General features: G+C 48.2%; 8 protein-coding genes across 8 annotated transcripts; 4 read left to right on the top strand and 4 right to left on the bottom strand.

Moving 5' to 3' along the window:
- Positions 1–651: 651 nt before the first annotated feature.
- FPSE_12391 (uncharacterized protein) lies at positions 652–2,172 on the bottom strand (the record flags this gene model as incomplete). The annotated part of the gene is made up of 2 exons (XM_009265508.1): positions 652–1,529; positions 1,578–2,172. 2 exons carry the CDS (start codon positions 2,170–2,172, stop codon positions 652–654), a joined length of 1,473 nt encoding a protein of 490 aa, XP_009263783.1.
- A 2,560-nt stretch (positions 2,173–4,732) lies between these two features.
- FPSE_12390 (uncharacterized protein) lies at positions 4,733–6,427 on the top strand (the record flags this gene model as incomplete). Its single annotated transcript, XM_009265507.1, has 4 exons — positions 4,733–5,545; positions 5,599–5,875; positions 5,935–6,043; positions 6,091–6,427. 4 exons carry the CDS (start codon positions 4,733–4,735, stop codon positions 6,425–6,427), a joined length of 1,536 nt encoding a protein of 511 aa, XP_009263782.1.
- Positions 6,428–8,321: 1,894 nt separating this feature from the next.
- FPSE_12389 (uncharacterized protein) lies at positions 8,322–9,459 on the bottom strand (the record flags this gene model as incomplete). Its single annotated transcript, XM_009265506.1, has 8 exons — positions 8,322–8,470; positions 8,525–8,657; positions 8,708–8,829; positions 8,878–8,892; positions 8,952–8,965; positions 9,018–9,052; positions 9,107–9,126; positions 9,405–9,459. The coding sequence occupies 8 exons, from the start codon at positions 9,457–9,459 to the stop codon at positions 8,322–8,324; spliced, it is 543 nt and encodes a 180-aa protein (XP_009263781.1).
- Positions 9,460–12,090: 2,631 nt separating this feature from the next.
- On the top strand, positions 12,091–14,244 carry FPSE_12388 (uncharacterized protein; the record flags this gene model as incomplete). The annotated part of the gene is made up of 1 exon (XM_009265505.1): positions 12,091–14,244. One exon carries the CDS (start codon positions 12,091–12,093, stop codon positions 14,242–14,244), a length of 2,154 nt encoding a protein of 717 aa, XP_009263780.1.
- Positions 14,245–14,340: 96 nt separating this feature from the next.
- FPSE_12387 (uncharacterized protein) lies at positions 14,341–15,570 on the bottom strand (the record flags this gene model as incomplete). The annotated part of the gene is made up of 1 exon (XM_009265504.1): positions 14,341–15,570. One exon carries the CDS (start codon positions 15,568–15,570, stop codon positions 14,341–14,343), a length of 1,230 nt encoding a protein of 409 aa, XP_009263779.1.
- A 487-nt stretch (positions 15,571–16,057) lies between these two features.
- FPSE_12386 (uncharacterized protein) lies at positions 16,058–18,335 on the bottom strand (the record flags this gene model as incomplete). The annotated part of the gene is made up of 2 exons (XM_009265503.1): positions 16,058–17,823; positions 17,870–18,335. The coding sequence occupies 2 exons, from the start codon at positions 18,333–18,335 to the stop codon at positions 16,058–16,060; spliced, it is 2,232 nt and encodes a 743-aa protein (XP_009263778.1).
- Positions 18,336–18,885: 550 nt separating this feature from the next.
- Positions 18,886–20,760, top strand: FPSE_12385 (uncharacterized protein; the record flags this gene model as incomplete). Its single annotated transcript, XM_009265502.1, has 1 exon — positions 18,886–20,760. The coding sequence occupies one exon, from the start codon at positions 18,886–18,888 to the stop codon at positions 20,758–20,760; it is 1,875 nt and encodes a 624-aa protein (XP_009263777.1).
- Positions 20,761–21,235: 475 nt separating this feature from the next.
- Positions 21,236–23,369, top strand: FPSE_12384 (uncharacterized protein; the record flags this gene model as incomplete). Its single annotated transcript, XM_009265501.1, has 2 exons — positions 21,236–21,323; positions 21,373–23,369. The coding sequence occupies 2 exons, from the start codon at positions 21,236–21,238 to the stop codon at positions 23,367–23,369; spliced, it is 2,085 nt and encodes a 694-aa protein (XP_009263776.1).
- Between the last annotated feature and the right edge of the window lie 13 nt (positions 23,370–23,382).

Genomic DNA, 23,382 nt, shown 5'->3' on the forward strand with positions numbered 1-23,382 from the left:
AAAAAATAGGGACTTGAAGCCACGCAGACGAAATCATTAGTCCACTCTTAGGCCATACATACACTAAGAGTGATCTAATATTTATGTCAGTCACTAAATCAGTATCGGTTTTATTGCGACCCACCTGCCTGGTTATCGTACCCCAGGCGCTAGAGTCACTAGGAACTTGAGGCTCGTGACTCGGTTTCAAGGATAGTTTTGAGCGACGGACAGAAGCATATGAATCTCCAAGCGCGTCAGTTGACCTAGGAATTGCGTTTTTAGTGGGTGATACGAGTCGCGCATCCCCTGCCGTGCAATGAATCGACTCAACTCATTGGCAACACCATCAGATTGTATTGCCATGTGCTAAGCGCGTCATGGATACTACATACAGTTTACTATGTATGTCCCCGTTGACCTCGTTGAATTGCTCTATCTGCTGCTCTGACCTGGTGAGTCAAAGCAGCAGTGACTCCAAACAAATTGCATCGTCGATCTCCCTTTCCGATGCCCCGATAACCTGAGACAACTCCCGTCCACAAGCTATCACGAGCATTATCGTTGAGATACTAGGTAAATCCTTATCTGCTGCGTCATTATGGGCCAACGTCAAGGATGCACAACGGTATGCTTCATCTAAATAATGCTTCCTATCTCTATATCTATCCCCTACTTGTTTCGCCCATAAGCCTCCGCTATTCGTTTCCCAACCGCCTCACCGCTCCAATACGCCCCGGTCGCCGTGCCAAGACCAACAAACGGCGCCGTGTGTTCGCCTGCCAGCCACAATCCATGGTCCGGCAGACCCTCCCGCATTGTCCGGATATCAACATCGCCTTCTTCCAAACCAACTTGAAAGTTGCTGTAGCTACCATTTCCGGAAAGCTCATCGTGAAGCCAATCTGTGGCCATGAAGCCAGAAGGCATACAGTCGGGATCGGTCTCCGAGTAGTGCGGCAGCAGTGAGTAATACGGCTTGAAGAAGTTGAGGAGAAACTCGTCTTTCTTCTTGGGATCCGATATCTTTAACAATTCCCCGGTGATGAATTGTGACTGCTCGCCATAGGTGTAGAAAAGAAGCGTAGGATGTGACACTTCTGGGCCAAGACTTGCAAGTTCCACGACCTCCTGATTCCACCTCTTGGGATTCAGATCAGGTACATAGTTGGGAGATAACCATTGTACAAATCCCTCTGCCTTTCGATCATCACCGCTACTTCCCAGCCAGAAGGCCTTGGGAAAGTTGATGTATACCTTCTCAAGACATCCGTAACCGATAGCCCCGATCGCCTTGGTCATTCGAGCAGGCAGCGCAGGCTCAAATGCATCAAGGTTCCGTTTTAGCCATCCAAGGGGTGCAGTCATGACAATCTCGTCAAACTCAAGTGTTTGGCCGCTTTGTGTTCTGAGCCTGGCCTTTTCCTCGGGACTTGTTCTGTACGATATCTTGTCAACCTTGGTTTCGAACTTGATCTCGGCCCCCTCGAGAGCAGGTTTTGCCATTTCATCCAGAACCTTTTTGTAAGTTCCAGCACAGAACAAGTTTTCTAGTAAAAGTCAGCCAAGCTTTGTCCTGGTCGATCGTTTCTACGTACCGCCTTCAATGCACTCCTCGAGCCAGAAGAACTTCAAACTCTGCCTATAAACGGGACTTCCGATAAATGCACCCCACATCTCGGATATTTGCATCACAATATTTCGTTTCTTCTCATGATCGGCCTCGGTACTTGGCACCTTCTCGGTTACCTTTTGGACAAAAAAGTCATGGAGACTCTCCTTGGGATCGATGTAGTGAGAGGAGTTATTTGCATGCTTAAAGGCATCCTGCACGATATCCCACACCATGGTAGAGTACTTTTCACCATCCTTGAGCGGAAAGAGTTCTCCATCCTCGGCAAATACGCACGAAGTCGAGTCCCAGTCGCTGACAACAGTGTTGGTCTGCTTGGCCAGGTCTAACATGGGGTTGTCGTCGGTTCCATGTATCCAATTTGGTCCTACGTCGGCTAGATGTCCATTAGGGAGGGTTTCCTGATGCAGGCGTCCACCGACCCGATTACGGGCTTCAATAATGGTGACCTGGAAGCCATTTTGAAGGAGAACGTCGGCGCATCGAAGTCCAGCAAGTCCAGCACCAACCACAGCAATGTGCGGTTTTGAGGCATGATCGCTTCTCCTCAAGTTACTCATCGTGGTAAGCTTCTTTGATATGTTATCTCGATCAAAGCCGACTCGGGTATGGGGACGAGTTGACCAGAGATCCTGATATATCCTAGACGTGTGTCTAGCAGCAGGACTAGTGCAGCATATTGAGTAAGCATCCATTTGAACGGTAAAGGTTAGTTGACAAAGAAAAGATGTGTATGTGATTGTGAGTATGTGATGAGAGGTTGAAATAGTAGATAAACTGGACTTCCAGTAGCAGGAGACAATCGAGGTGTGTTGAGATAACACGTATGATAGGTGGGGGACAGAAAGCTGGTCAACTACGTAGTAGCAAGGCCGATATAAGCCTCAAGATGTGACAGGTAGATAGGTCACCGGATGTCAAAGTCATGGCAGGCAATCATTGGCTTTTGACTAGGAAAGTTCCCGGAGAATAATGACAACTCGAAACGGGCTAGATATCGTGACGACGACGATCACGAGGGGAGATATCCACCACTTGGATGGATGGACGGAACTGGGCGTGTGTTGACACCCAGCTCGAGTCGAGACAATAACCAGCCAATCATGAAAGATGGATGCTCCGACAACTTTGAGCGGTCTATAAACCTCGAGATAACGGGGAAAGCAACCAAACGAGGGTCGACTAACCGGCACTGGCCGTTTAGAGAGTGGGCGCAGGGGAAAGGGCCGCCATGAACGCCTTTGTGCTTTAGCCTGAGCCTTAACTCAACCTTGGAGGCGCGCGATTGGAGCAACATGACCGATAAAGAGGCTCGGCAACAGGCGCATAGTGTAGTGAGGCGGACACATGCATCGCTGTCTTATTTCTGCAGATCCAAAGGTAAGTAACCTGGCCAATGGAGACTTTGAACCGATGCTCATGGGAACATGGGTGCAAGGCAACAGCCGTCGTATATAGAAACCCCTCAAAGTAACACTCAGAAAAAAACAATATACCATGCAAGAGATTAAATTAGGAAAAAATAGCTCGAGATTTGTGAGTCAAACACGAACCAGTCTATATATGTAAGACAAAGGCACGGTGATAGATAAGAAGGTGCAGGGTTTCGCCAAGTTGAGTAAAAAGTGATACGTACCGTGCTACAAATCCAGGTTGTAAGTGCGGTAGAACAGAGACTAACAAGCAACGCCGCATGCCTCGCAGAAGAGCTTCAATGCAAACAAGGTAGTGAGTGGGTTTTGGAAACAAGCTTTGCTTAAGAAAAAAGTTTCTTTGAGGTTATCAACAGTATCTTTATCGGCACTTAGTACGTGGGTCCATGACTGGGGTGACGAGTCCCATAAACAACAAAGACTAGTCACCGCATCATTAGGATTTTATTCCCATTTGTTTCCCTGGGATGATTTGGCATTATTTCCATCTGACTCATGACTTGAATCCGTAGAGACAGCTCGTCAGTTACGCAGCCTCAGGAATCTCGTAAGATAGAAACAAGATTCTAGAGTGAGTTACCCTGAAGCATGCCCAAATTCTGTCAAACTGCACAAGGTTAGTTATGAAGAGAGAAAGAAGAGTATCAGTAGGAAACAGGAACTTTCTCTAAGAACTAAGAGCTAACTAGATGGGGTTTGTCAATGTATAACGATTGGACACTATATTGTATGTAGTTATTTGATGGTCTATACAACGTTATAAAAAAAAGAGGTTGCCTTGTATCGGGAGTCATAGAAAGTAGGGCATAAACGCACCCTTAATCTCGCACATGTATTTAGCTATGAATGTGTTACTTATTCAATCTTAGTAGAGATTTGAGCTTAATGTATTTAGTTATACTTCCCGTTGGGCTGGTTACCCTTACAATTCAAAGCCTGCTTCAGTCAATTAAGGTTCCTTCTGCTAACTGCGCTACTGGGTAGCAGAAAAATTGACCCCCTAAGTCTTAGGGTACAAAAATAAGTAGCCTAAAGAGTATAGTCTAAGCTGCATAAGATGACCTAATAATTTCATCCCTTATGCTTTTAGCGGACATTTCTTCTGGGACCCTGAGGCTGCGTCAATAATCCTTACTGCTGTCCTTGATTAGACGCGACCTACACTACATATTTTGTTTAACGTGACCGCATATTTTCACTGCAAATTTAACCTTCTCCGTACCTGGGACTAGGAGTGTCAAAACAAACAACATCCTCATCTGACGAATAAGAGCTAAAAAGAATAGAAATAGCCGCCATATCGTCTAGGTAGATTTATTGTAGTGGCATCAAACAATGATCCAATAACTGTTACATACATAACCAGAACTAACAAAGTACGGTATCGATGAAAGCGGCTCAAACCGTCTCCATCATGTGCAAATGAAACTGGTTCGGCCCCGCCCCCGCAAAATGGAAGTGATGCCGTTAGAACCAATAGGAAGCTTTGTATTTCATCACGATAGGCCCACTTAGTCGGTGCCGAGGTTCAACGCCAGTCTCATCCGGGGTAATCATCGTCAAGGGTGTGTCTGTCAACACCCAGAGCCAGCTATTCCTTTAACTTTTTGTTTCCTGCTCTTTCTCTTCTTCTTTCATTTCTATATACCCTCAGATATCTGTATTCTCTGTCTCATAACATCTCAAAATGACAGACACATTCTCTCGCGAAGAGGTTCGCTCCCACACCTCGGACGAATCCCTCTGGTGCATCATCGACAGCACAGTCTACGACCTCACAGACTTCGTCGACGCCCATCCCGGTGGTGAGACTGTCCTGCGCCAAGTCGCCGGTCAAGATGCTACAACCGCCTTCTACAACCTCCACCGACACGAGGTCCTCACAAAGTACAAGGACCTCGCCGTTGGCACCGTCGAGGGCGAGAAGGCCCAAGTCATCACCCCACAGCCCGGCGACCTCAGCCAGGTCCCCTACGCCGAGCCCCTATGGCTCGCTGAGCCTTTCCGCTCGCCCTACTATAAGGATAGCCACAGGGAACTGAGGCGCAAACTCAGGGAGTTTGTCGACAGTGAGCTGTACGAAGAGGCCCAGGAGTGCGAGGCGACAGGTCGCTACATCAGCCAGAAGATGATTGATCGCATGAGCGAGTTGGGTATCCTGCACATGCGCCTTGGACCCGGAAAGCATCTCCACGGAGTCAACCTCATGGGAGGCGCGGTCAAGGGCGAGGAGTTCGATTACTTCCACGACTTGATCGTGTCGCAGGAGCTCGCACGCGCCATGGCCCGTGGTTTCGCTGATGGAAACATGGCCGGTATGACTATCAGCTTGACAGCTGTTCTCAACTTTGCCCGCGACGAGGCCTGGAAGAATAAGATTGCCGGCGAGGTCTTCAGCGGCAAGAAGAAGATCTGTCTCGCCATTACCGAGGCCTTCGCTGGTTCGGATGTCGCTGGACTGCGCACGACTGCCGAGAGGACACCTGACGGCAAGCACTACGTAAGTCAAATACTACCCCTAACCGTCACGAACGTGGAGCTTACATTCGCTAGATCATCAACGGAACCAAGAAGTGGATCACGAACGGTGTCTGGTGTGATTACTTTGTTACCGGTGCTCGCACAGACAAGGGCCTGAGTGTCTTCCTTATCGAGCGTGGTGAGGGTGTCGAGACCAAGCAGATCAAGACCTCTTATTCTACCACCGCTGGCACAGCCTACGTGACCTTCGACAATGTCAAGGTCCCTGCCGAGAACATGCTTGGCAAGGAGAACAAGGGTATCCAGGTTATCCTCAGCAACTTTAACCACGAGCGCTGGACCATGGTTTGTAAGTGCCACCTCTGCATACCCACAAACTATAACCGAACAAAACTTACAATTTAACAGGTGGAAGTCTTCGTCTGTCACGAAGCATTGTCGAGGAGTGTCTCAAGTGGGCCAACCAGCGTCAAGTATTTGGCAAGTCGCTGATTGACCAGCCCGTCATCCGTCAAAAGTAAGCAACCCCAAAACACCAATCCCAACCCTACTAACATCCTCTAGACTCGCCAAGATGATTGCCCTCGTCGAAGCCAACCAGTCCTGGCTCGAGACCATCACATACCAAATGTGCCACATGCCTTACAGCCAGCAAGCGCAGCACCTCGCCGGCCCTATCGGTCTCCTCAAGATGAGCGCAACCCGCGCCGCCCACGAGGTCGCTGACGAGTCCGTGCAAATCTGGGGTGGTCGCGGAATTACCCAGACCGGTATGGGCAAGTTCATCGAGATGTTCCACCGAACATACAAGTTCGATGCCATTCTCGGTGGAGCCGAGGAGGTCTTGGGAGATCTCGGTGTGAGACAGGCTATGAGGAACTTCCCCAACGCCAAATTGTAAGATTATCTTGGACTGCACATGTAGTTATAGTATTTGGGTATCTTTTGGAAATATCCGACAATCGAAGCGATTTTTGTTATCAAATAATGGATGAAGATGTAAATAAGAATCAAGTTGAACCAACACTGAAGGCTTTCACCAGTCATCTGTATGAAGCTGCAGTGCCGTACCATCCTTTGTAACTCTTTATCGGCCTGATAAATGGAATGTATGGGCATATATCCGCATATTCGAAGCCGATGTTGTACAATATCTCACTCAAATATCTTTGGGGCAGATTCTGTCAAACGTCTGGTCGATATTTGACTGTCCAGCACAGAGGCTCCAAGATATTCCGAGCCGTAGAATATCTTCTCTACAGTTGGCTGTCGTTTCTCATATGTCTGGAGTGCTGGAAATAAATGTAGGATACATACATTTGAGTGGTTGCCAACAGTCACAAGCATTCGGTGCTGACAAAGCACTGGATTCAAACGCATGATAGGGAAAGGAAAGGAAATAAAGTACAGCTCGTCACTATTACACTGAAGAGACATAAAAGCTCCAATTACCTGTAGCGAGGGAATGCATTAACTAGATTGCTCTCAAGCTTGCCGAATGCCTAGGTGATGGCCTAACTTGATTTTCATTTTGATATTCTATAGTACCGATGTATGTTTATGTTATATGAAAACCCCAAGTGACGCGTGAAAGGCTTTATACTTGTGTTTTGATCCAAGAGTAGATATATATTATAGATAACGATAGTTTGTTTATGCGAGCTTTGTATCAATTGCTGATGTACTTACTACCTATACGCCAATGCCGTGCTCCTGATATGTAAACTCTGTGAACCTAGCATAGAGACAAGATCTTGGTTGTATTCCTGTTTCTTATATAGCTCTGTTTCCTCGAATTGATGCCAGGTTTCGTCAATGACGTTTCTTCTGGCCCTGAATTTCAAAACTGACTACCAATAACAAGATATCGGTAGTTGTTTGTGTAACCTTCTCTACCCCCCAAGAGATAACAGATAGGCGTATCTTGGTGTTGATAATGATGCCTAGAGGTGCGTTCCTTGGTTGGTTGATTGGTTGTAGCAGCAGTATGTCCCTAGGGACAGATCGAGGTTACGCAGACAAAAAAGCCTGTAAAGACACATGCTCAGCAACCTTGCTCGGCTGTCTTGCTTGAGGGACCCAGTTTCAAGCCTGTCGTCGTGCTATGCTTCCATATGCACTAAACAATTTAACCTGGAGATTGGCCAGTTGTTTACGACCATTCGACAAGCTTATCTGGCCTCGTGCTTTCCGATTTGCGTATGGATGATATCGTCGCTGTCAGTAGTGGTTTGTTTGTAAGGTCGGGTCGTTCTTCCGGAACCTTGATCTTAGTCTTTGATCTACACCTGCCCAGCTGACTGCATTCAATGCAGAGCAGCACTAGGCAATATCAAAACACACACAGTCACACCAGGTTGAAGTTTCCACAACGTCGGGATCAACACTTTTCATCTCGACTTGACTACCAAAGGAGCACACCCAGCTCTGTTGAGCTTGGGCTCTCCACCAACAAGCCACCAGATAACCTTTTTGATCTCGTCACTCTCCACCCGTCACCATTTTCTCTCAAAGTTGAGTCGTATGTATGGTCGTAGTCGTCCGTCCGTTCGGTGACGAAATCCAATGCTGATATGTTCCAATCAAGGCTGAGCGCCGTCAGCCGTCGTCGAGGATCGCGCACGTTGTGTTTTTATGAGCCGCCATTCTGCCGTGATGATCATTAAAGTCGTGTGAGGAAATGAACTTTTGTGAAAAATGCCATAAGAGAACTAGGAAAATATCGTCCGTGGGTATCAACAGGTCGCCACGTCCTTCTCGCCTCAGTCGTTATGCTGAGAAATCGAGTCACCATTTTAGTTGCCGGGGCACTGAGACTGGACGTGTCCAGGCTGCTGGCACTTGTAGCAGATCTTCTCACCACCAGCGGACTCCTTGGGGCAGTCACGAGAGTAGTGGCCAGACTCGCCGCAGTTGTAGCACTTCATGCCGTTGACACACTCGCCTGCGTATTTGGTCAGTCAAAATCAAACCGCTTACGATCAGAGTAAACACTCACGAGACATGTGGCCGAAACCACCGCAAGAGTAGCAGGTCTTGCCGGCACCACCCTGCTGCTGGAAACCACCACCGTAGTTGTTACCGTAGGAAGACTTGTTGCAGTTGCGGGCAATGTGGCCGATCTCACCACACTGGAAATCCGTTAGACAAAGTCTACAAGGAGACGGCGGTTGAAACTTACCTTGTAGCACTCGGTGGCCTGGCCGCTACCGCCGCTCATGGGGCAGTCACGGGAGATGTGGCCGGGCTGGCCGCACTTGTAGCAGGACTTGTTGTCCTTCATGGGCTCAGTGCAGTCACGGCCTGTGATGAGTTAGCGCTTGTTGCTTGAAGTGAGAACTGGAAACATACTCATGTGGCCCTCGCCTATAGTCGGGTATGTTAGTCCGCATTATTCTAGCAATTGTCGGATGTGAGTAGCTTACCGCCACAGTTGTAGCTGAGAGGTTGGTTAGCATATATCGTCCTTCTGAGAATTCCAAGTAACTTACCACTTGGCAGGACCCTTAGTGGGGCAGTCGCGAGCCTAGACATAATAGTGAGTACATGACAGAATTGAGAACCAAGGCATTTATCGTACCTGGTGAGCGGTAGAACCGCCTGAAAAATGTCAGCATAAATTCATAACCTCGATATAAAGAGTGAAAGGCGAGATGCGATATGAGTGCCTCGGTTAAGTCCGAGAGTCCGCAGTAGACACATAGGTCGTAGCACGAGACCTGTTTGGCTGTGCAAAGGGAAGTCAAAAGCAAGCCACAGCACCAATATTACTCTAGGGGAGCTCCAAAATAGTGCGCCGCTCGTTTAGAGACCAATTGCGACAATCCGTAAAGGCAATTGGCGTGTGACGAGACTGGTATGAGAAATCTAAGACTTACAAGAGTAGCAAGCGCCACGGGGCTGCTGCTGTTGCTGCTGCTGGAAGGAATCCATTTTGTAGTGAGGTTGGGATGTTGTGTGAAAAAGATTCTGAGATTTTGGAGTTAGTTGAAGAACTAAAGGTCGAGTTGAAGCTGCAAAAGTGCAAAAAGAGCTAGAAGAGCTAGTGTAGTCAACCGGCCCCAGAACCGTTTGAGGCAAGAGATTGATGAGGGGCAGGCGAGTGGTGACGGAGAAGAGAGGGGAAGAATGAAAGCCTTGTTTATGCCACTGAAAGACAAACTTTCTAGCCCGAGGCAACGAACGAAGAGCCATTGGATGTGATTCACTGTTTGTTGGGTTTTGAAATTGAAGCTGCAATGCTGCGCCTGCTATCTGATTCACTGTCGAGAATCACAACGACTGTTGATGGTGGGTTTACCCATAGTGACAGAAGCTCTCGAATCCACTCTTAGATGGGTCCTGAAAGCTGAAAGTGGTAGGCGGGGGCGGGGTGCAGAGATTTCCAATGGCGGGCAGGTATGGGAATTTTCTTCCAGGATTTTTGAAGCGAGCAAAGGTTCAAAGGCGAGCCCGTGCAAGAATAACAGAGGTAGGTGTTGTAGGCGTTGAGAAGGTGTTGAAATACGACATAACAAAATTTGGAAACATACCGTAAAGTTGAATTTGCTTGTAGTTGCTAGGGAGAAACTTCAAATCAGAGGGGATTCGAAGAGAAGTCTGAGTTGTGGTGATGTGTGAAGGAGAGAGCCGAGCTGGATCGAGTTTGAGAGTTGAGTTTTGACACGCTTTGACGGGTTGGGCTTTGAGCCCAGCTCAGGTTTTTTGCAGGAGCGGGTCAAGGGTAACCTTCCTTCCTTCTAATCCTAGGCCAGCGCAGTCCTAGCCCAGTCCCAGTGCATTTCTCAACCCACAGTGGACTCGCTTACAGGGCACAAATCGTTGGTCCCTCTGCTGCATGTCTTGTTATCCGTCCCTTGCAGCGCATACCTCCACTAACAGAGCACCTCTATCAGCATCAAAGAGCTAGATCTGACACTGTGTGGTCAATCACACGACCATTTCTCTTTTGTTCTTGACGTCGACTAATCTGTCTCTACCCGAGTGAAATGATTCAGATAAATTGGTTCATCATTGTGTAAAGAGAAGATTGGCTCGGTTATCAAAAATCTCAACATCCTTGAGCCAGGTGAAGCAAGTAGTACACACAGCTTCAGTCTGACAAGGCGTTTATCATCAGATACCATCTGAGTTGGCGGTTACACGGCGTCTACCACAATGCACAAGCCCTGTTGAAGTTGTACAAGATGATGCAACGATCTAGAATCGGAGCTGAGATGCGACTGATTAGGCTATTGGCCCTTTGTATCACCTAAACTGTCTACGGTTGGTGTTGGTGTCTCTGGTACATACTGTATGACCACAGATATATACAGTATCTGAAGCTTGCAAACAACGATCAGTCAACTATCAACCAACAGATCCCTCTAGGGTTAAGTAAAATCATGTCCAGTTCCAAACTTCCAAAACCAACTCGCAAAACATACATTGTCAACTGACCAAACTTGACTGTAACGTGATGCAGTTGCCCTAACCATGCACAATCAGGGCGAGATCGTCAAGACGGCGCGTCCGCACAGATGGGGCATAGATAGACAACTAACCTGTTTAAGCTTAGCCCTAGAAGCTACAGCTATCGCAGATCAAGATCGGCAAAACACAGGGTAACTTAACAACACCACAACCGTTGACTTCATAAGGAGTCCAACCATCCACCTAGATCATAGAATACAGCCACGACAGGATAGTTTTGGCTTTGGCTTAGATATGCTGGAGACAATCTACTTTACTTCCAGACTAACACTTACATTACTTGCTACTTTCATAAAATGGATGTATAGTTCGACGAATACTCATTCTTACTGCATTTAAACTTGCCTGCCAATTGACAAATATCATGGAAGTTGTTTCCTCCGTAGCTTCACTCTCTTGGCACTCTCCGATCTGATCTCTTGTGTCACAGCCAACACGCAGTGCTAACAACAAATCGGAGATTTGTACTTAGTTGGTGGTTACATAAACACAACGCATTGTGCAACGCCTTCGCTTAGTTTCTTCAACGACGACATGATATGTCAAGGACTGATAGTTACCAACATATGCAGTTATCTAACGCTCTCAATGATGGTAAGCATAGGAGTCCTGGTTTATGACCGTGAGTTAATTAGGCTTTCCTAAGGTTAGAAAGAAATCAAATAAAAGACTGCTTAAAAGAGTTCTCAAGAACTATGAACTCACCGAGTTATGGTTGGCTCAGAATGCCATTTTGCTAATGACCTACCAGTATTTGAGATCTTAGCATAAAAGGCTTTTGAAAGTTTTGAACATTCAACTCAATTACGTTATGCATCAGTTTCTGTAACCTATGTATTCGGATTTATAGCCAACGAGTCTTGTCCACTTTAATTATCCAAACAACCTCAGGACAATGGACCATATTCAATATATACTTTCTTGTTGTATTTAGGCGCCCTCAAAAACCCTACACAGCCGCCATCTCAAATATTTCCAAACTCTACCGATTGCCAATACAAACATATAAATAGAAAGGCTTGCGCCCATGTTCTGCCCCCCTTTTCAACCTGCATCCAAACCCAAACACGCACAATTACATTCTGAGCAAAGATGAGACTTAAAATACTATGGTGCCTCTTGGCGTTTCTACCTTTGCTCATCCATGCCCAAGATGACGAAGAGTACATAATCAACGAGTGGCCTACAGAATCCCGTCCAACTGTAGCATGGTACATCAATAACAATGCCGCATCACATGCCAAACGTGCAAGCGACCTAAGGAAGTCATTTTTCAGACCCATGTCGCTCAGTGCCTACGGAAACCCAGGCGAGACCCGATACGCTGCGACTTGGATCAACGACGGAGCAATGGGCCAGCCCTGGCAGATGGGATGGGGCATGTCGCTTAAAGCTTTCGACGAATGGGTTAGCAAGTGGAGGATGCAAGGCTACCGGCTGGTCATCATCAGTGCAAATGGACCAGCAGGTAAAGCTGCATTCCACGGCGTCATGGCATTTCCCTCCGATCGCCTCAAGTGGGCTTACAAGTGCGAGATTAAGGACCTTGACAAGTACATGGCAGGTAAGGATAATAACGGTATATCGAGGGTCAACAGTTTCCGTATGTATGGAGAAATGGACGACAGAAGATATTGTGTTTTGCTCTACGAGAACAAGGGCAACGAGCGATGGGCACTGGAACACTCCGAGCCAGGCGCGATGCCAAATGAGAGCTGGGTATCTGAATTCAACTACCCACATGTATCGCGACAATTCCTACGGCCTCACAAACTCTTTGTTTCCGACGATGGCGTTATCACACCCCTGATGACTGACGTGAGCATCGGAGGTTGGTCAGCCGCTGTTCGTCTCGACCAAGAGCAGATGGCCGAGGAGATCCGCAGACAAGGTCACCAGTGGTTCATGCCAATCGACATACAGGGAGCCTCAGGTCTCGGCAAGACACAGTTTACTGCTGTCTTCGCTGAACGCATGCGATACCAGCCTCGGTTGTGGGCAGCGCATGGAAAAGTTTCGGGTTTCAAGAACAACAAGGAGGCTAAGAAGGAGCTGGACATAATGATGAAGAAATTCATGGTGGAGAACGGTATTCGGCAAGCCCAAATATCCATCGGTGCAAGGGGCCACGCCATGCTTGAGCGAAGCTATACCTGGGCCGAAACAGCTTACGGCAGCGTGAAACCCGACGATGTTTTCCTCATCGGAGGTGTCAGCAAGATGTTCCTATACGCAGCGGTCAAATGGTGCGTTGATCAGCTACTAGTCGAATACGACACGCCCGTCTACAAATTGCTAGGCTATCGCAACCCCTTCGATGAGCGCGCAGAAGACATCACCATCCAGCACCTTCTTGATCACACAGCAGGTTACGACCGAGACGATTCTGGAGAAGCCGCCTTCGAATTCGGCAAGGTTGGACTGACACTGCCGCACAATGGCACCGAGCCCGCCACTCTTCACGATGTGATCAAATACAAGCTTAAGCAGAGGCTCGATTACAACCCGGGCGAGCGCTTCGTTCACTCTCATTATGGCTCACTGCTGTTGGGTGAAGTGGTAGCGAACCTCACCGAGATGCCCTACGTGGATTTCCTGAAGAAACATATCCTCGACGGCCTCGATGTATCAGTGTTTGAGACTGACTCCAAGGCTCACTTGAAAGACAAGATTGTTCAACAAGGCTTACAGATTGGTGTTGATGCTAGATATCCCGGGAAAGGGGAGTATGTCGCTGGAATATATGGAGGAGACGGCGCCATTAAGGAAGAAACCGCCGCCGCCTTTTCTCTCCGCGCAAGTGCCACCAGTCTCATCAAGTTTGCTGGCCAGCATTGCAAGTATCCCTCTTCATTTTCACAAGACAAAATAAAGCTAACCAGCCTATCTACAGCCGTCGCAAGAGTCGGTAAACGCCGGGATGGCTACCGAAGGGGAGGAATAGAAGGCGGATACGCCTACGTCGAGTCACATGGGGATTTTGACTGGGCTATGGTATTCAACACGAGGGAGTTTGCCTCCAAGAATGCAGTTGTACGCCTCGCCCACAAGATTCGGAAGTTCATTGATAAAACCGTTGCGGAGAACAAGTATGGCCCATTCACACTTACATGCAACCCTGGGCCTGAAATCTTTGGCAAGTCGTTCCCCGGAATGCAGGGGATATCCTTCGACAGTTTGGGCCATTTGCCTGATTGCACCGAGGAGGAATTGGATGAGCTCATGCACGACAGGAAGGATGGATAGAATGGAGAAACCAGAGGAAATCACAGAGGGCCAGCAATAGAGAATTGAACTAGATTATTATTAACTATTTAATATGAGTTGAAAATTTGTTCTTTTCTAAGACTCATCTCCATCCCGCCCAGGCCAAAGAAGCTTCTTGCGAACAACTGCTGATACCATCCCGTATAACACAACAAACCACATAATCACCAGGAATACCGTCAAAACGCTTGCAACCCACTGAATCCCTTCGCTCTCAAGCTCTTGCCCGATATTTCCTGTAGCAAGGGTAAACCCGATGTTGGGAAAAACAAGAGCCCACCACGTCATGCTGAACTGCAACTTGCGCTTAAAAGCAGACGACAGGACGGCAAGGAGGGCGAATCCAAAGAACCAGAACCCAACACACCATATCCATATACTTAGCCAAAGCGCTACTATCCGGAGAACGTCTTGTGCCATCGGATACGTCGCGAAATAACCATAACCTTCCGGAAGTGCCCTGGACATGCCAATGATGGCCACAGAGGTGTATCCGGCTGGACCGACTGCGATAAACATACCTGGCCTCATCGCTGGTGCTGGCAAACCATCTTGCATTAGTCTACCCACATACAATGGGTAGATGAGGAATGCAACAGTCCACCCGAGGCCCTGAAAAGTCACGCCAGCCACCAACATCGCCATTCGATATTCCAAGCTTTGCGTAGACATGAGAGAAGACGCAAGAGTTCCGGTAAGCATAATTGGGAAAATGGGCAAAATCCAACCGGGTGTCATGGAATGAATGGGGAGATGAGCTCCGGTAAAGAGGACAAAGTACTGGACTATAGCTGATAAGATGGTGACACCAGCATAAATCCAAAAACACACCCTCAGCGCATCGGCCAACCAGGGCCCTGCCGAAGGAACACCATAAACACCTGCATTCGATATGATAGTCGCAATGCTGAGCAGAGAGCACGGAAAGAAAAGACTCTCTGTCGGATGCATCAAGCTATTCTTCAGCGCATTCGGCGTCGTAGTAAATCGCAGAACAAGACCCGAAACAATAGTGAGGAATAGTACTATCGTTAGGATGTAGTAGATCTTTCCGATAACCTCCAACCCTCTGAACTGGTGTGGTGTAGAGTGCAGCAACAGCGCGATACCGCCTGTGCTCATAACAAATGTAAACCAAGCCCAGGTTAAATGCTTGACGCGCTCTTTTATGCTGACTTTCTGCGATGACTTGAAGTGTTTTTGGCCGGCGACTCGAGTGTGGCCTTCTTTCCAGTTGTCGTTGTCCATATCCTGGACGCGCTGTTTAAGGTCGAGACGACCATCTCCTTCAACCGAGAAGGACATTTTGAGGCAGGATAATTGCTAACGATGCATATAGAAAATAGAAAAAGAAACATTTACTTCAGTGGAAAATATTATTCTAAAAAAACCTGGCCGAGGTTGAGTCTATGTAAGTGGTTTGATGTGATCGGTCCACTGTTTGCGGTTCATCGATTACGGTAGCGTGGGCTTGCTGATGGGTCATCTTCAGCAGCCAACCGGAACCCATGCCATGATGATATCAAAACTCAACATGTAAACTTTGATAAGCCGATTCAACAGTTGTTTATTCGATGTCATCAATGCATATTGCGTGTCATTTAGAAAAAAGGTACAAATTGTGATTGTAAAATTTGTAGATATCGTCATTTGACACATAGTAAGGTCCCACCAGGAGTTCAAAACTCCATAATGTCAAGTCATGACGTGAAATATCCACCATTTATAACGGTTCCACACGATACGCATTGACGGTACGGAACCTCAGGGAACTCAAACGCTGCCTAGCAGCTTAGACGATGCGGTAGTTGTAATAACCGGGCCGATCTCCAACACTAAGATACTCGTTCTCGTCTGTAAGAGCGTCGAAAACACCAAAGTCCTTGGTCTCCTTCCACGGGTCCATGATATCCTCAAACACCTGAGTGTAGCCAATTCTGCGATACTCTCCCTTTTCCTGTCCCCTAACAAGAGCCAACACATGAGCAGTTGGATCTCCAGCGAGGTCAACCCGACAATGAGTGACGGCCAAGTAGATGTCGATTTCCTCATCAGACACCAACGACGTAGGAACAGCGTCTAAATGAACCGTTGCTATTTTACCCTCAGTCCGTGCTTTTTCCGCGACGTCCGTCCAGTTTGGCATTGATATGTAATTTCGTGTGTATCGCAACCTGCCACCTGGTACAAACTCAGCAGCTTGTTCTGCAGTGAGGCGCCCCGAGAGGTCTATCACCACCAGACCATGGCGAGCTTTGATCAATGGCCCATGAAATACCAAGTGGCCTCCAGACACGGGGCCAAATTCAGAACCTACGGCCTCGACGAATGCCTCCCGAACAGTAGCCACAGCAGCCCATGGCTCTTCATGCGGCAGCAGGTCATCACTTATGTCTTTCATGCTAACTGAAAACTTCCCATTCTGGTTCGGTGTTGGTTCAACTGAAGCCCAGGACCAAGAAGGGCCACGGTAAAGTTGCGGTGGTAAGACCTTTCTCCCATCAAGAACATACCATAGTAGATCCTGTAGGAGGACCTGACGCCATAATCCCGCCAGGTATGAGCCAGGAGGGAGCTTTACAAAGCTTTGATACAAAGATGCGATGCCAGCAAAGGCTACCAGACGATCAGATTCAAAGGTGAGATCTCGTGACGTGTATTCCTGCAATAAGCCATGCCATACTCGAGAAAACGTCCCCGTGGACTCGTTAGCAAGTGAGTATAGATCCCCAGGCGCCATTGTGTGGACATGGCCTCGATCGACATCAAATTCATATGCTTCGCAAGTCTCGTTTGCAGCATGGCCTTGTGACTTCATGTTTGTGGCTGATGTCCACCAAAGTTGATCTCGGGCCACGTGGATTGTTCTAGGTGACAGAATCCATTCCTGGAATGTCCAACCTCGACGGAATAGGGGCTTCGAAAGAACTTCGTCACAAAACCCAGATTGGATTATAATTCGTACAGGTCCTGATGGGATTTCGTCCTCAAAGCCTGTCCACGATGGAGTGATCTCACAGGGGTGTCTGACCATGGAAGTCTGGTTTTTGAGTCCTGCAGTCGAATCCTGCGCAGCAGTAGCAGCGATGGTAACATGTGACTGAGAATACACAGACGACATGCGCGCAGCTTCACTTTGCCAATCATCTTTGGAATCCTGTATAATGCAGAGGGAATCAATCCACACATACTCAATTCCAATGTCGTTTGCCAACTTGATGGTGTCTTGAAACGTAGCTGGGATAGACGAGAAGGGGATGCCGTTATGGAATGCCACTTCCCGAGCTTTCAACAACTTAAGAGGCTGCACGGCGCCCCAGCGATGAGTGAGAGCGGAATAGCGAGTCGAGGGATCAAGATTGATGGCATCCACTAGCTTAACTGCAGGGTCGCCTCCAGGACTTGACGATGGCTTGCAATGGAGAAGCCGCGTAGGCAGCTGAGGGCGGATGTTTGAAGTTGTGGTTGATGATTCTAGCCAGCGACGTATTCGCAAAAGTGACTGTCGCCGGTCGAACACGGATTTCCATATCGCCCTGTTGTCTTTGTCCCCAACGTCTGAAGTTGTTAGGTCTTCCAAATAGAATAGAGGAGATAGACTTACCAATCGCGTGAAATACACTAAATCTATGAAAAGTTACACCTTCCCAGTTTTGTCCTGACCAAGAGACAAAAATGATGGTAAAAGAGAATTTACCGGCGAAAGCCACTTTTGACTGGATGACTGGAAGGCCAACCAGATCCTTCTTCTTCATCTCATCCAGAATTGTGGGATGATAGAAAAACCCCTCAATAGTCAACCTTTCCCAGATCATGGCACAGAATACGCATGTATCTGCCGATTCTGCCAGGTCTTGCAGATTATGGTGAAGATATGGCACCGGGGCTTCTTTTTCTGAAGCCTTGTCTAGCCTGGCTTTGCATATGCCGTCCCCCCATTTATCGAGGTTCTGGGATATAAACTGTGCGGCCTGAGTATCGATCAGACCATGCTGGGCCAGAACATCCGACGGCACATAGTGTCCCTCGAAGATGCCGGTGCATTTGGCGCAGAGGTTCGACTGTGGCATTGTGGAAAGTCTACTCAAAACACTCTGGAATCAAGTCCAAGCACCTGAAGCCCGCTTGACGAGATAGAAGTCATTGGGGGCATACCAACAACGTCTTCGTTGACCAATGGATGCCCCTGGACGGGTGCCTACATCTGCAGGTCCCAGCCTATAGGCAACATTTCAAGAGCATGGGGGCTATTGAACGTTTGCACACAAAAGGTGCGCATCAAATAAAGGTCGTGGTGAAATTCGTCATGTTGTTAGTGATTGTTGTTGTTGTTGATGATAGTTCCAGACCAGACGTCATTTGTCTTGCGTAGTAGGGAGATTGCTTTTTAAGCTGCAGCCAATTTCTTAGGCATGAAGAGCGCTGGACGTTAGCGAACAAACAGCACTACCGATCTCTGGCACCTGAACCTGCCTCAACACCAAAACTTCCTCATAGTGACCTTCTCCTATTTAATCCAAAAGACGACTAAATCTGGTTGTTTGGATAACATAATTATTTGAAACACTGCTGACCTTCAGATTGTGTCTTTAAATTCGGTCTTCTTCACTACCAGATATCATGGACAAATTCCTTATAAAAGCACCAATACGAACAACGCGTTTGAGTGCAGCCAGTGCCTCACGAAAGATCACTTCTCAGCTGGGGCCTGATGATGAGCTGGCTGTTCCTGATGAAAAGCGAGCATTAAAACGCCCTTCTCCTCGTCCGGATGAAGATTTTGACGCGTCTGAATCGGAAGGAGACGCGACTCCTGAAAACGACACCAAGCAGCCTGCACCGAAAAAGAGGAAAACGCAGCCTTCAAGGAGTAAAGCTGAAACTTCAAAGATTCATGAATCTCTATTTTCTTCAAAAGGGGAGACAAGTTCAACGTCATGCACTCCTCCATCCAGGCGACACCAGATCACATATCACCGACCATTAATGCTGAAAGAGCCCTCTTCTCGACAGGCGCTTCTCACATGGTTTGACGGTGTCAGTACCAAACGTTCAATGCCATGGCGCAAGGCCTGGATAAATCCGAAAGATCATGGTCAAGATGAACTTCGGGATCTTTTAGAGCGACGAGCATATGAGGTCTGGATTAGTGAAATTATGCTGCAGCAAACACGGGTGGCTGTAGTCATCGACTATTGGAACAAGTGGATGGGCAAGTGGCCTACAATTCATGACCTCGCTGCTGCAAGTGCCGACGATGTTCTCAGTGCTTGGCGTGGGTTGGGCTACTACAGTAGAGCGACACGGATTCACGAGGCAGCAAAGCTAGTGGTGAACGACTCGGTAATGAAGGGGCTACTACCTTCTAATACCAAAGACCTCGAGGACAAGGTTCCTGGTGTCGGGAGATACACTGCTGGTGCTATCTCATCCATTGTCTTTGGAAGGGCAGCACCCATGGTGGATGGAAACGTTTTGCGAGTACTGAGTCGACAGCTTGGGCTGTTTGGCAACGTCAAGTCGAACAAAACCGTCATTGATACATTATGGGCTGCTGCCGACGCCCTCGTGAAAGCTATCGCGCGAGATGGAACCGACAAGCAGGAGGGCGAAGAAGTCGAGACAAGTGATCGGCCAGGGAGATGGGGACAAGCACTTATGGAACTCGGAAGTACTATCTGTATTCCTAAGCCGAACTGCTCCGAATGCCCCATCACTTCAACCTGTCGCGTACATGCCGAAGGAAAGACGCTGGTCTCAGGCAAAAGTCAAGACGCGAAGATTGGAGATATCGAAGACATGTGTGACCTCTGCGAATCTTTCGAAGAAGAAACCTTGGACGAGACGGAAGTCAAAGTGGAGGACACCCAGGCGTCGAAGAAGACCACAGCCAAGGGAGGTCAAGGCAAGCAGATGACACTCTCGGCGTTCGCATTCAAGGGGCCGACTGAAGACAAACCAGCTACGGCCAAGGCGAAAGCAGCCACCAGTCCCCGCGATATGGAGACAATTGTCGATCACGCACGCAAATTCCCACTCAAGGTGATCAAGAAAGCCGTGAGGGAAGAAGAAACCTTGGTGTGCGTGATCCGTCGAGCTGATGGCCAATACTTGATCCAGAAGCGCCCAGAAAAGGGGCTTTTAGCTGGTCTTTGGGAGTTTCCGAGCCATATCCTCCAAGACGCCAAGGAAGGTAGCACACCAGCAAAGAGACGCTCAAAAGCGCTAGCATATGTCTCCAAGCTCGCTGGTGAACACGGAGACAAAGCAGTGAAACCCAAACATGTGGCCGACTTGGGCAGTGTACCCTGGCTTTTTTCTCATATAAAGCTCACGATGCACGTTCATCTCTTTACGCTCGAAGATGGCAGTTTGGGTGATACTAAGTCGTTAACTAAGGATCGTTTGAGGTGGGCAACAAGTGAAGCCGTTGACGCAGAGTCGATGGGAACCGGAATGCGCAAGTGCTGGGCACTTGCAAAGGATCAGGAATAAGAAACAATATCAGTTGTAATATCACGAGCGTGTATCTTAGAATAGTGTACTAGTCTAGAGTATATAAAAGAATTATGTATTATAAGATTTGGAGCATTTATTGTATTCATACAGCAAGTTGGTCTCCTTGATCAGTCTTATCAGACTTAGTGAATATCCAGCGGCTATGCAGAGCCTTGCAAAATACATTATCCAATTAATCAAAGATATTTCGGTTCAGTTTGACTCCATCAAGGCCTATTGCTACTGTTGAAACAAATGTTCTTACTCATCATGATAACTATTCTGTCTCATCATGAGTTCTCCAGGCAATCACGTGGGGCCGTGCTGTCACGTCCAAAGTAGAAACCGCCGCGTTAGGCAAAATGTGGAGACGCGTTGACACTTCATCACGACAGTACTTAACCGTCACACGTCGTCCAAGTCAGAAAAAAAGGTCAATCAAAGATATGTTGAACAGTTTCTATTGGAAAGAATGACAAGTTGGTTTGCCTCAGGCCGTCCGGCCCTTTTTGATGCCATTAACAGCGCCTGCGAGTTGATTGATCAGCACATTGCTTCAGGTACGTCACACTGGCTCGGCATGATGGAAATCTGCCTAACACGATGCAGATCTTGAAGCAACCAAACAAGAGCTCGACAAGGCTCTACAGCAGCGGGATGACAACGCGTCTCGTATATCTGAATTAGCGAATGAAAATGCCAGATTAAAGGAACAATTGCGGCAGCAAGCATCTTCCAAGCCTGCTGGAAACAACAAGCAGACTCAGACCTCGTCTACTAGCAACCCCTCGGAAAATTCAGACGAGCCAGACTGGAAGCTTGAGTGTGCCAAAGTTAGCCAAAAGTTTAAGGCACTGTCGGCAAACTTCAAACAAGCAAAGGATGCTTTGCGGAAAAGGAAGGAAGAAAGAGATCGATGGGTCGAGCACGCCACGATGTTGGAGGAGAAGGTCAAAACGGCGGAGAAAGAACGCGGTATCAATGTTACAGAACGCCAGAACAGAAACACCCGAGCAACAACACTTCCCGCCGGAAGAACAGCAGAAGAAGCTGCGTCTAGTCCCCACACGAGCTTCACTTCTGAAGCTGGTCTAGACCAAGCCGACTTGGACCTCCCTCCCTTGGCTGCTGCTTCTCTTCATGAGAACAATCAGCCACTTCCAGATACGAAGGCTGCTCACCCCAGCTCGGACGCGACACAGAGTGATGCGGAGTCAAGGCACGATAACAACGAACTGCCAAAGTTGCCGCCCCAGAATTATGTCAAGAATTATGTCAAAATCAAGGAAGAGCCGTCATCCGATCCAATCATCATATCCGAAAGAGAGGTGCGGAAAAGGAAGCGCGACAATGAGGATTGTAAAGAGATGCCTCTGCAAAGGATAAAGATAGAGGCAGATGACCGCTCTTCGAGTCCACTAGAGCCCTTGGGACCCGCTACTATTGTTCCGAACGAAAGTATAGACTTAGGGGATGTAGCACAACGACTATTGACACCACGAAAGCGCCGGGAACTGGAAGAGTCGCAAAGGCAAGAGAAGATCAAAAGCGAAGCTTTTGTAACAGCAACGACAACACCTCGAACCCTCTTCGTCAGGCCAGATCCTCCACAAATAGCTCGTCCAATTGAGCGAACTTCTGCACTCACGCCGATGAGCGTGAATCGCAGAGTGGTTCGGCCAGGTAAAGAAAACCCCATCACACCCCTCAGAAAGGGGCTGGAACGTGGTATCTCAACCTTGGCCGAAGACGGGGAAGCCTACAGGAAGAAAAATGACACGGATGCAGCCCCTAGGGGGAAGCTGGATGCGTTGTTGAATGGTTCTGCTGCTCAAGATGCCACGCCTACTGGTCGACTGACTCCCCGATCGGCTGTGAGGCCAAACACCATAGCTGATGATCTTGCGATTCCAGGACGACGAGTGCTTCCATTTGAGGCGGCAGGTCGAGCTAAAGACAGGCCTGCCGTTCAACAGATGCTGACGCCCAACCGAACACCAACCATAGTTGCTACATCTAAGGTTACGCCGCAAAACGCAAGATCTCCGCTGGCCCCTAAGCAAGGGGCGCAATCAGGGCTGCGGCACAAACCACTTTCTCAACTACGTCCGGACGATTTCAAGATCAACCCTCAGGCCAACTTTGGGCATGACTTTGCATTTACTGACGTTGTTCGCGATCGAGACGAGAGATCTCGCATGCAAGGATGCATCGACATGCACTGCTGCGGAAAGGAGTATCGGGAACTCGCCAAGTCTCACCGTCCTAAATCTCCCCTCTCAGCTGCCGAACGGCAAGAAGAGCAGAAGTTGTTGGAAGAGTACTTGGGCGATTTTGCATACAAACTAGGAACCATGGATAAGAAGGAACGCGAAGAGTTGTGGGTTGAAGCCAAGATGCGCGAGCTTTCCAACAAGTACAATAGCCACCGCTACCACTACGCAAGAATGCGAAGCCCGCCAGGATTTTGGAACGCAGATTTTCCAGATACGCAAGAGCTAGAGCGGGAGAGATCAGAGGCTGCTCAGAGAGAGAAGCAGACTGTTCGGGATAGGCATCGGGAGGCAATGCGACCAGGTGGCAGATGGTTATTTCGCGATGAGTAACTTTGGAAGAGTT

This window comes from Fusarium pseudograminearum, chromosome 1 (genome assembly GCF_000303195.2).
Source record: "Fusarium pseudograminearum CS3096 chromosome 1, whole genome shotgun sequence".
Lineage (NCBI taxonomy): Eukaryota > Fungi > Ascomycota > Sordariomycetes > Hypocreales > Nectriaceae > Fusarium > Fusarium pseudograminearum.